Source organism: Lipotes vexillifer, unplaced genomic scaffold, assembly GCF_000442215.2.
Source record: "Lipotes vexillifer unplaced genomic scaffold, Lipotes_vexillifer_v1.1 scaffold412, whole genome shotgun sequence".
NCBI classification, from domain to species: Eukaryota; Metazoa; Chordata; class Mammalia; order Artiodactyla; family Lipotidae; genus Lipotes; species Lipotes vexillifer.
This window is the reverse complement of record NW_006798464.1, coordinates 1,521,490-1,532,766: the sequence shown is the minus strand read 5'-3', so window position 1 is coordinate 1,532,766 and position 11,277 is coordinate 1,521,490. Positions and strand designations below refer to the sequence as shown.

Here is an 11,277-nt window from a genome sequence, read left to right as displayed (position 1 = left end):
CTCTTCCGAAGCAACGTCCTTCTGGTGCCGCTGGGTGATGACTTCCGATATGACAAGCCTCAGGAGTGGGATGCCCAGTTCTTCAACTACCAGCGGCTCTTCGACTTCCTTAACAGCAAGCCTGATCTCCACGTGCAGGTGTGAAGGGACACTCACCGGGGAGGGGGCCTCGGTGGTGCTGCAGCCCAGCCCTTCCTGTGAGGTTTCATGCTCCCCAGTACTGCTCCAAAGCAGGGGTTCATTCCCAACTCTGGGCACGGTTTCCCTTTTATGTCACAGTTCTTTCCCAGGTTCCTCAGCTTCTCGAGGTCCAGAAGGTAGGACATATGGTGACTACTCTCTGCATAGGCAAACATCCCTGCCCCTAGCCTCCACTGCAGCACTGGGGGGCCACAATTCCCAGAAGACTCTGGAACTGATGGAAGCGGGTTTTGGGGGTCCCCACAGGCCCAGTTTGGCACCCTCTCCGACTATTTTGATGCTCTATACAAGAGGACAGGGGTGGAGCCAGGGGCCCAGCCTCCAGGGTTTCCTGTGCTGAGCGGGGATTTCTTCTCCTACGCGGACCGGGAGGACCATTACTGGACAGGCTATTACACTTCGCGGCCTTTCTACAAGAGCTTGGACCGCGTCCTGGAAGCGCACCTGCGGTGAGACCTGCCCCCCCTTCCAGGCTGGAGGGATAGAGTAAGACTTTGAGATTTAAGGAGGGGCTGGATTGGCTCAGAAGGGACTAGAAGGGCATGGAGACCAAGACAAGTGGAGAAGGGGTGAAAGGAAGAGGAGTGGGCCTTGCAGAGTGAGGGTGGGCTCTGGGGAGCTGTATGGCAGGAGGCTGACTTCTCTCTCTGGGCAGGGGGGCAGAGATTCTGTACAGCCTGGCTGTGGCTCATGCCCGGCGCTCTGGAGTGGCCAGCCAGTACCCGCTCTCAAACTTCGCCCTTCTGACAGAAGCTCGGCGCACACTGGGACTCTTCCAGCACCACGACGCTATCACTGGCACTGCCAAGGAGGCAGTTGTTGTGGACTATGGGATCAGGTGGGAGCCCTCTCCTCTTCCCCATTAGCTCCACGCCTTGACCCGCTGTCCCAAAAGGGAGGATGCACCGGGCAGTCAGTGGGCAGGCCTGCCAAGGACTCGCCCTGTTGGCAGGTGGACAGTATCTCGGTGGCCACCTCTCCCATGGTCCCTCTCCTGCCCGCCCTCCCAGGCTTCTGCGCTCCCTTGTCAACCTGAAGCAGGTCATCATTAACGCAGCTCACTATCTGGTGCTGGGGGACAAGAAAAGCTACCACTTTGACCCTGAGTCGCCCTTCCTGCAAATGGTGAGCCCCGATCCTGCACCTGCTCAGGGTGACCCTCTGGTGTGCAGTCCTGTGCCAAGAACTGTGGTGCGAGGGCGTTGTCCTTCTTTTCCTTCCCGGTCCTGGAGTGAAAGCTCTGTGCCTGGCGCAGCTGCTGGTCCCCATCTGGGACACGTTTGGGGGCTGGGGGAGGCAAGACTCCGAGTCAGGCCAAGCCCCATGATAGTTCTTTCTTCCCACCCACTTCATTCCAGGATGACACCCGCTTAAATCACGATGCCCTACCAGATCGCACAGTGATCCAGCTGGATTCCTCACCCAGGTGAGCCGGGCTGGGCCAGGCGCAGAGGCAAAGCCCCTTCCTGGCTCTGGGCACCCTCCCACCCCGACCCTGCCGAACCACTGAGGGATTCTTGGCCTGGCCACTGTTCCTGCTTCCACTGCCCCAGAGCAGTGGCCTCCTGGGTGAGCCTACTTTCTGCTCACAGGTACGTGGTGCTGTTCAACCCACTGGAGCAGGAGCGGCTCAGCGTGGTGTCCCTTCTGGTCAGCTCACCCCGGGTGCGGGTCCTTACAGAGGAGGGTCAGCCCCTGGCTGTGCAGGTCAGCGCGCATTGGAGCTCTGCCACTGACATGGTCCCTGACGTCTACCAGGTGAGGCGGGGGCTTGGCAGGTGGGGCCCGGCCTCGGCCCTCTGTGCTGATCCTTGGCCTCTCCCCGGAGCCTCACACTGCCTACAGACACTGGCTTCCCACCCTCCTGCTTGCAGCCCTCTTACTCCCCAGGTTGGGGACCAGAGTCTTGGGGAGAGGGGTTGCCCAGAGGACAGTCACTCCTGGGCTTTGAGTCTGTCCTTGAAAGGAAGGGGAAGTTTGGTATAGTATGACAATAGTAAAAATGGCAGTTATGCTGCCCCATCGTTTGTTCATTCAACAAATATTTATTGAAAGCTTAACGTGTGTGTACCATCTCATAGTTTTCCAAATATCATTTGAGACACATGAAAGTCTGACGAGGGGCAAGTAACATCACCTATGCTTTGGGCAGAGGGCACCGAGGCCCCAGTGGGTGCAGGGACTTGCTCAGGCTCTCAGGGCCCAGGCCTGCATCCAAGACCGACACCCATGCCGTGGCCCACGCTTCCTCACCCTTCCCGTGCCCGCAGGTGTCTGTGCCCGTCCGCCTGCCGGCGCTGGGCCTGGGCGTGCTGCAGCTGCAGCTGGGTCTGGACGGGCCCCGCACCCTGCCCTCCTCCGTGCGTGTCTACCTGCATGGGCGGCAGCTGTCCGTCAGCAGGCACGAGGCGTTCCCTCTACGCATCATTGACTCTGGCACCAGCGACTTCGCCCTCAGCAACCGCTATATGCAGGTCTGGTTCTCAGGCCTCACCGGGCTCCTCAAGGTAAAGGGCCAGGGGCTGGGAGCCGGAGGAGGGCGCGCATGTCGGGGGGGTCGTGCAAGCTGCCTCCGGCCCATGAGTGCACTGCCACCTGACTCATGGTGGACCCGGGAGTGGGCCGTCCTGGCCCCGAGCTGACAGCACAGGGAAGCAGGGCTGGGCTCCCTCCCGGGGGCGGGCCTGACACGCGGGTGTGGGGCCAGGGGTCAGGGCTGTGTCTCTCGGCAGAGCATCCGAAGGGTGGACGAGGAGCAGGAGCAGCGGGTGGGCATGGAGTTCCTCATCTATGGCACCCGCTCGTCCAAAGACAAGAGTGGAGCCTACCTCTTCCTGCCTGATGGCGAGGCCAAGGTAACTAGAGACACCTTGCAAACCCCAGCAGGCCCTGGAGGCCTCAGGAGCGGAGGGCAGGAAGAAGGGCCTGGGCCTTCGTCCAGGGTTACCCTGCCTGCCAGGGTGCCTCGCCTGCACTGCCCCTGCGGGGGGTGGGTGACTGAGGAACATTGCCTGGGAGCCTGGGCCCGGCTCGGCCAGGCGTCTCAGCCCAGAGCCTGCTGGGAACAAGTCCTCCTGCCTGACCGCGGGCCAGCATCTCCCTGCTTTGCTCTCTGTGCCGTGGGTTCAGCGGCCACCTGCTCTTTCCCCAGCCCTATGTCCCCAAGGACCCTCCCGTGCTGCGCATCACGGAAGGCCCTTTCTTCTCAGAGGTGGTGGCCTACTATGAGCACGTTCACCAGGTAGTCCGGCTTTATAACCTGCCAGGTGAGCCCTGCAGACGAGGAAGGTAGGGAAGGAGGTGTGGGCTCCGTGGGCTGTGATGTGCTTTTCCTTCTGCCTGTTGTCTATTCATGCATCTGTTCCCAACAGACGTATCATTTGAGATGGGGATGATTCTTAACTCTCTTGGAGTAGAGCTTGGCCAGAAATGCTGGGAATTGCCTGGGGCTTGGACACAGCCTCTCCCAGCCCAGTCTCTCAGGCTGTGGCTCACGCCGCTCAGCCTCTCCCTTTGTCCTGTGCCCAGGGGTGGAGGGGCTGTCTCTGGACGTGTCATCCCTGGTGGACATCCGGGACTGCGTCAACAAGGAGCTGGCCCTGCGCCTCCACACAGACATTGACAGCCAGGGCACCTTCTTCACGGACCTCAATGGCTTTCAGGTGATGCCTCAGGCCTGGGGCCCCAGAGACCCCATGGAACAGAACTTGGACTGTGTTTACTGCCCGCATCACAGGCCCTGGCAGGTGATCTGCTCTGACAGAGCAGGAGGAATCGGAGGCAAGACTGATCGGGGCCCAAATGGTGCCCGGATTCTCTTGATCTGCTGGCCTTGCCCCCGCAGGTGCAGCCCCGGCGGTATCGGAAGAAGCTGCCCCTGCAGGCCAACTTCTACCCCATGCCGGTCATGGCCTGCCTCCAGGATGCACAGAGCCGCCTCACGCTGCACGCTGCCCAGGCCCTGGGCGTCTCCAGCCTCCACGATGGTGAGGGGAACAGGCGCTGATCGGGGGGAGAGGGCAAGATCGAGAAGCCCATCCCCGCCACCGAGGGCCGTCCTCTTTGTGGGCCTCTCCGTATTTCCTGTCCATCAGTCACACACCAGCGGGAGATGAAAGGAAGGCAGACACATGCTGTCACCCTCTCCCCTGGTGGAGGCAGCTATGGAGGTGACTGGGGGTGGGTGGCCTGTTGGATCCCCTCAAGAAGCATCAGGGTATTGAAGGGTGATTCTTAGCTGAGGTGTGCAGCCACCTTCTCCTGACAGGGATGGCAGTAGGGACAGTTGGAAAAGTGTAGTCAGTGTTATAATGAAATATTTAGCAAAGGAGAAAGATACGTCCTGACTTCCTACCAATGGTCATTAAAAGAGAGAATGACAAAAAGAGAGAATGACATTCTTAAGAATCAAAACGAGGGCTTCCCTGCTGGTGCAGTGGTTAAGAATCTGCCTGCCAATGCAGGGGACACGGGTTCGAGCCCTGGTCTGGGAAGATCCCACATGCCACGGAGCAGCTAAGCCCGTGTGCCACAACTGCTGAGCCTGTGCTCTAGAGCCCGTGAGCCACAACTGTTGAGCCTGTGCTCTAGAGCCCGTGAGCCGCAACTACTGAAGCCCGTGTGCCACAGCTACTGAAGCCCGCGTGCCTGGAGCCCGTGCTCCCAACAAGAGAAGCCACCGCAATGAGAAGCCTGCGCGCCGCAACAAAGAGTAGCCCCCACTCGATGCAACTAGAGAAAACCCATGCGCAGCAATGAACACCCAATGCAGCCAAACATAAATTAAATAAATAAATTTAAAAAAAAATCAAAACGAGGACATGAGGAGACTGACCTGGAGCTGGTCACACTGGGCCAGCCCAGGTGGCTCCCATAGCCTCAGGGTAAAGTGAACAGTTTGCACTTAGTGGCCTCTGAGGCCTCAGGTCGTCTGTCCTTGGGGCAGAGCCTTTGTGCAGGACTGAGCCAAGAGTGCCCAGTCTAGGCTCTGAGGGGCCGGTGGCAAGCACAGTGGGGACCTGACTCTCTGCTGGAAGGCATGAGGCTCTGCTGCCCCTTTGCCCAGTATCACTCTGGTTGTAAAACTCTTAACCCAGCCCAGCATCCTCCCTTGGTCTCTGCCCTTCTGGAAAACAGTGCACTAACAGGCGATTGGTTTTTTTTTCCTATTTTTTTTTTTTTTTTGGCGGTACGTGGGCCTCTCACTGTTGTGGCCTCTCCCGTTGCGGAGCACAGGCTCCGGACGCGCAGGCTCAGCGGCCATGGCTCACGGGCCTGGTCGCTCCGGGGCATGTGGGATCCTCCCAGACCGGGGCACGAACCCGTGTCCCCTGCATCGGCAGGCGGACTCTCAACCACTGCACCACCAGGGAAGCCCAAACAGGCGATTGTTTTACATGCAAGGGGTCCATTTTAGGATTTGGTGTGCCTTTTTGTGGTTGCTCAGGGTAAAGACTGAGGAACTACCTAAGTCAGAATATGGGCTGGGGTAATGGGAGTGCAGATAGAGCCGTCTGTATGGGCTCCTCTCAAGAGATTCTTGAAAAAAAACAGATGCTGGGAAAAATCCTCATTCCAACATATGTCAGCTTTGAGTGAGCCCCTTCCCCAGGCATATTTTTATTTTTATTTTATTTTATTTTATTTTTTAATTTGGCTGTGTTGGATCTTCGTTGCTACACGCGGACTTTCTCTAGCTGCGGCGAGCGGGGGCTACTCTTCGTCGCGGTGCACGGGCTTCTTATTGGGTGGCTTCTCGCAGAGCACAGGCTCTAGGCACACCAGTTTCAGTAGTTGTGGCACACGGGCTCAGTAGTTCCACAGCCTGTGGGATCCTCCTGGACCAGGGCTCAAACCCATGTCCCCTGCATTGGCAGGCAGATTCTTAACCACTGTGCCATGAGGAATGTCCCCTCAGACATATTTTTAAAAGAAAGGAAAGGTTGGGGACTTCCCTGGAGGTCCAGTGGTTAAGACTCCACACTTCCAATGCAGGGGGTGTGGGTTCAATTCCTGGTGGGGGAACTACGATCCCACATGCTATGTGCAGTGCAGCCAAAAAAAAAGCAAAGGATCCTCTGCCATCTCTCGTCTGCAGGGCAACCCCAAATAATACCTAATCTGAGCCTCTGCCTGATATGCCACCTGGCTGTCCTCTTGCTCCCTCCTTTTGACAGACGCGGCAGGCAGACCTGGAGTCTGCCCCCACGTAGAACCAGGGCCGGAAGCGTGTGTTCCAGTCACAACAAAATCCGCCCCACCTGAGAAAACCTGCCCTGGGTCAGGGCTTCTGCAGCAGCTGCTGATGGCTGTTGTGTTTGCTGTTCACTTTATTGTATGTGGCCAGCCTAGAGACGGTTCTCTGCCTGGGCACCTGGGCCAACCCCCACTCCTGAGCTGCGGAGCATGGGCAGTGAACTGCCAGGGTCACAGTCCTTCACTCAGCCCCTTCCAGCTCTAGGTTCCACAGCGGCTTTGTGCCCTGAGTGACTCAGCTTCCAGCCAGTTCCCTGGGCTCTTCCCTTGGGGCTTTGGTGGGCTGCTGCTTCCAGAGGTCGGTGTCTGCTTGAGGGTGAGACAGGCAGGCTGGGGGCTCACAGCTAACTTCCCTAGGCCAGCTGGAGGTGATCTTGGACCGGCGACTAATGCAGGACGACAACCGAGGCCTGGGCCAAGGGCTCAAGGACAACAAGAGAACCTGCAACCGTTTCCGTCTCCTGTTGGAACGGCGAACCCTGGGCAGGGAGGTAAGTTCTGGGCCTCCCCCTAGGGAGCCAGGTCAGGCTAGGCCCCGTGGGTGGCCCTGGGGTTCCAGCCTAGGGCTTGGGGAGCGTACTAGAGGTGGGCAAGGGTAGCAAGAGTAGGGCCTGATTCCCGGGTTGGTGGGGAAGCGAGTCTGATGCTTTGCTGCTCCATCTCATGCAGCCTGGCACCTCCCTCTCCACGGCACCCTGTCGCCTGTGCCCACCTCATGCTCATCTCCCACCTTCCCACCCCCGCCCCTGTGTCCTCTAACCTGCTCTGCTCCTGCCCTGCTCATCTCATGGCTTTCTTTGCCCCCACCAGCCTGGCTTTTTCTCCAAACTGGCAGCCATGTTTAGGGGCTTGATCTTTCACAGCAGCAGGAGCGGGCACCGAGAGGTAAGGGCCAGCGATGGGGTGTTGAACTAGTGTTAGTTATTTGTAGCTGGAGCTGGAGTTGGAGCTGGCGGATGGCAGAGCCCGCTGCTCCATCTCCCTGTCTGGGGCTCAGTCACTCACCATCAAATAGCTGCTGGGCACCCGCTATGCTGTAAGGACTGAGAGGGCCGCAAATGCATAAGATACTGCCTCAGAGCTCTAGGAGTTGACTCGTGAGTATGGGTGGGGGCCAAGTTATGTGTGTGAAAATATAAGGTCGAAAAGGGGTATGTCCACTGGTCCTGAGGAGTGAGAGAACATAGTGGGCCAAGGGGATCAAGGACAGCTTCCTGGAGGAGATGTCATCCACACACATCTTTGATGAATGGGGGTCTGCCCTACACACTTGAACCGAGGCACAGGGTGGGAGGCAGGAAGGAACGTGAATGGGAAGAGCCGTGAGTTCACTCAGCTAGACCAGAGCCGCCTGTGCAGTGTGATAGCCACTAGCCACGTGTGGCCACTTAAACGTATTAAGACAAAACACAATAACCAATTTGATTCTTCGTTCAAACTGGCCACACTTCAAGTGGCTCAGTGGCCACAAGTGGTTAGTAGCTGCTGTGCTAGTGCAGATATAGCATATTTCCCTGATTGCAGAAAGTTCTAGTGGCCAGTGCTGGGCTGCCATGGGGGTAGGTTGGGGCAGACTGTAGTGGGCCTTCATGTCTGGCGAAGAGTCTGGACTTCCTCCTGGAGGCCAGTGAGGGATCTGAGCTGGGAGAGCACTGTTGGGACTTTGCCCTAAGCATGCCACTCCCACAGCAGGGACTCAGGCGGATCTTCAGGGAGACCTGAGGCAGGGGTGACAGCTTAAAGGCTGTTCAAGCAGGAAATTTTGGTGGCTTGAAATGAGCCATGGGAGGGAGAAGCCGGGGATGGACGTGAGGACACTGCCGAGGTGGGAATGGAGATCGTGGCTGAGGGAAGTGCGAGATTCTGGACAGTAGGAAGGCGGGTGATGCTAAGAGCAGAAATCCAGAATATGGAAGAGTAGCCGCCGTGGAGGAAAGTCCAGCTTAGGCCCGTGGGTGTGACGTCTAGGTCAGCCATCTAAGGAGAAGTCCTCAGTCAGCACAGCTGTGGGGACTGCCGGGCCCGAGCATCAGGGCTGGTGCTGTGGATACGGGGTCGAGCTTGAAGCTGCAGGGTTGCCCCAGAGACTTTCTCCATCAGAGGCGCATCCTCCATGGTGAAGCATCCGTCTGTCTGTCTTCCCTTCTTCTCGCTGCGCTGAGAATCTCTATGTGACAGGAGATGTTGCTGATGGGAGTGTGTGACTCACGATGGTGTTGTGGGAGCAGAAAGCCTCCATAGTTAGAGGAGCGCTGGCCTGGTGAGGTAGCCCTTCCTAAGCTGTGTGAGGTGGGAAGTGACCGCATTTGAAGAGTCCTGGAGTGAGGCACCCCTTGTATCCAGACACATCAGGGAAGCTCTCTCCAAAGAAACCGACCTGGACGTGCTGTTACCCTCCTGCTCCCCCCACTCCACTTCCTCACTCACGTCTCGGGCCAATCTTCCAGGTCCAAGATGGCCCCTCTACCAGCTACCCGTCCCTCCTCAGTCACCTGACTTCCATGTACCTGAACACCCCTGTGCTCGCCCTGCCTGTGGCCAAGAGGCAGCCCCCAGGCCCTGCTCTGTGCTCATTTCATCCTCTGGCCTCCTCTCTGCCCTGTGACTTCCACCTGCTCAACCTGCGGACGCTCCAGGCAGAGGTGAGTGTCCCGCTCAGTGCTGACCCTCGGGGCGGACCCTGCCCTCCTCGCCCAGATTCCTCCCCGTCCCAGCCCTGCCTGCCGGGCAGAGGCACTGCTACAACTGTGAGCCCTGCAGAGACCCCCCTCTCCCCGCTGCCCTGTGGTCTGTCACCAGGATGATAGCTTGCCCTCAGCCGAAACTGCGCTCCTCTTACACCGCAAGGGTTTTGACTGTGGCCTCGAGGCCAAGAACTTGGGCTTCAACTGCACCACAAGCCAAGGCAAGGTGAGCAGGGCCCAGGTGCGGGAAGGGAGAGGAGGGCAGGGAAACAGAGCACTGGGGATGGCAAGCTAAGAGCTTGGTGAGGCGGCAGTGAGGCTGGGCAGCAAGGGGGGAGGTGGCAGGGTTATTCTGGGGCTTTACGGAGAGCAAGGGAGAAGCTGTTGACATGTGTTTTCAAAGCCTCTGAGGCCTGGCAGGGGCCAGTTCCAGACGTGTCCAGGTGGAGAACTTCTGTTTCGTGTGTACGGACCTCTATCAAACAAATGGAAACACCAGGAATTAAAAACTAAAAGCCATCATACTCTGTTCATTGTTTAAGCCAGCAAAGGCTGGCACTGATAAATGCCTCCGTGTGCTGGGCACCAGTGATTAAGAAGTGAATCAAGACATGATCCCTGCTGGGAGTTCCCTGGCGGTCCAGTGGTTAGGACTCAGTGATTTCACTGCCTTGGGCCAGGTTCAATCCCTGGTCGGGGAATTAGGATCCCATAAACCACATGGCACAGCCAAAAAAAAAAAAAGACATGGTCCCTCTCCTCAAAGAGCTCACAGCTCAGTGCAGCAGTTCCTACCCTAAGGTCTGTGGACAGGCTTCAAGGTTGCGCAGGCTCACCTGTGTATGTAGGCACCTTGCTGCGGAGAGGCCCATAGCTTCTGTGAGATTCATACAAGTTATTATAGAGGAAGAGCAGCAGCATCTGGTGTGTCAGCCCCCAGCACTGCCCTGCGCCTTCTCTCCTTCCCACAGGTGGCCCTGGGGAGCCTCTTCCGTGGCTTGGATGTGGTTTTCCTGCAGCCAACCTCCTTGACATTGCTGTACCCCCTGGCCTCGCCCTCCAACAGCACTGACATCTATTTGGAGCCCATGGAGATCGCCACCTATCGCCTCCGCCTGGGCTAGGGCTTCTTGTGGCCTGAAGAGAAAGTTCATCCACAGAGACGGCCTTTTCACATAAGATCGGGTTGGACATGCCACCCCGGGTCTCCTGTCCTGATCTACCTCTCAGAACTGTGACAGACTGGACTTTGCCCTCATTTTCTCTTTATCGTTGCTTCTGTGTTCGGGGGCAACCCACAGCCCAGCGTTGGGTGGTTAGGGCAGGCGCCAGTGAGTTGTAGGAGAGAAGGCCCTTGGCCAGAGTGGGTGGTGCCAGCCTCTGCTTTGGGTTGTGCATGTCCACCTAGTTGGGTGCAGGCTCAAGCACCCATCCTTTCCCCTGAATGGGTTGAAGGAGAAGCAGGGGAGCCTGAGTGGGTAATAGCCCAGCGTCAGGGTCACAGTAGTCAAGAGCTGGCTCGGGGAGTCCTGTGGTTGTGTAAGGGCTACATGTCCTGGTGTGACAGGCAGGAGCAGAGCACTGCCAGGAGGAGGGGGCCAGGGACCGCGAGTTAGCAGTGGGGTGGAGGAGTAGCAGGAATTGCTGCTTTCTGTGACGGCTCCACTCTTAGTGCTCCCTGACCCTCACGCCCTGGCCAGGCGCTGCAGTGTGGCAGGAAGGACTCATGAAGACTGTCATGACCGGAGCTCATGGAACACTTCAGGTACCAAAACCCCATCTCAGACTGGGCACTTGGTCTGTGTGTTGATTTGTGGAATGGTGGCAGAGGCCACCCTACTTGACTCCTCTTTGGTTCCTGCACTCTGTTTTTGTTACTGTTTTTGTTTTTTTTTTGCGTTACACGGGCACATCACTGTTGTGGCCTCTCCCGTTGCGGAGCACAGGCTCCGGACGCGCAGGCTCAGCGGCCATGGCCCACGGGCCCAGCCGCTCTGCGGCATGTGGGTTCCTCCCGGACCGGGGCACGAACCCGTGTCCCCTGCATCGGCAGGCGGACTCTCAACCACTGTGCCACCAGGGAAGCCCGGTTCCTGCACTCTGTACACCACTGTCCCGAAGAGCTGCTTCCCATCAT

At 58.0% G+C, this 11,277-nt stretch overlaps 1 protein-coding gene across 1 annotated transcript in view; it reads left to right on the top strand.

Annotated features, from left to right (window-relative positions):
- MAN2A2 (mannosidase alpha class 2A member 2) overlaps positions 1 to 10,476 on the top strand; it is an 18,246-nt gene extending 7,770 nt beyond the window's left edge. The window contains exons 9-23 of the mRNA XM_007470546.1: positions 1 to 138; positions 448 to 650; positions 857 to 1,039; positions 1,212 to 1,326; positions 1,560 to 1,627; positions 1,794 to 1,959; positions 2,472 to 2,708; positions 2,934 to 3,056; positions 3,353 to 3,467; positions 3,730 to 3,863; positions 4,046 to 4,187; positions 6,814 to 6,947; positions 8,904 to 9,098; positions 9,256 to 9,366; positions 10,112 to 10,476. The exon at positions 1 to 138 is cut by the window's left edge and continues 1 nt beyond it. Coding sequence (XP_007470608.1) covers positions 1 to 138; positions 448 to 650; positions 857 to 1,039; positions 1,212 to 1,326; positions 1,560 to 1,627; positions 1,794 to 1,959; positions 2,472 to 2,708; positions 2,934 to 3,056; positions 3,353 to 3,467; positions 3,730 to 3,863; positions 4,046 to 4,187; positions 6,814 to 6,947; positions 8,904 to 9,098; positions 9,256 to 9,366; positions 10,112 to 10,264 — 2,217 coding nt within the window. The 3' untranslated portion in view covers positions 10,265 to 10,476. The remainder of the gene's footprint in view (positions 139 to 447; positions 651 to 856; positions 1,040 to 1,211; positions 1,327 to 1,559; positions 1,628 to 1,793; positions 1,960 to 2,471; positions 2,709 to 2,933; positions 3,057 to 3,352; positions 3,468 to 3,729; positions 3,864 to 4,045; positions 4,188 to 6,813; positions 6,948 to 8,903; positions 9,099 to 9,255; positions 9,367 to 10,111) is intronic.
- The last annotated feature ends 801 nt before the right edge of the window (positions 10,477 to 11,277 follow it).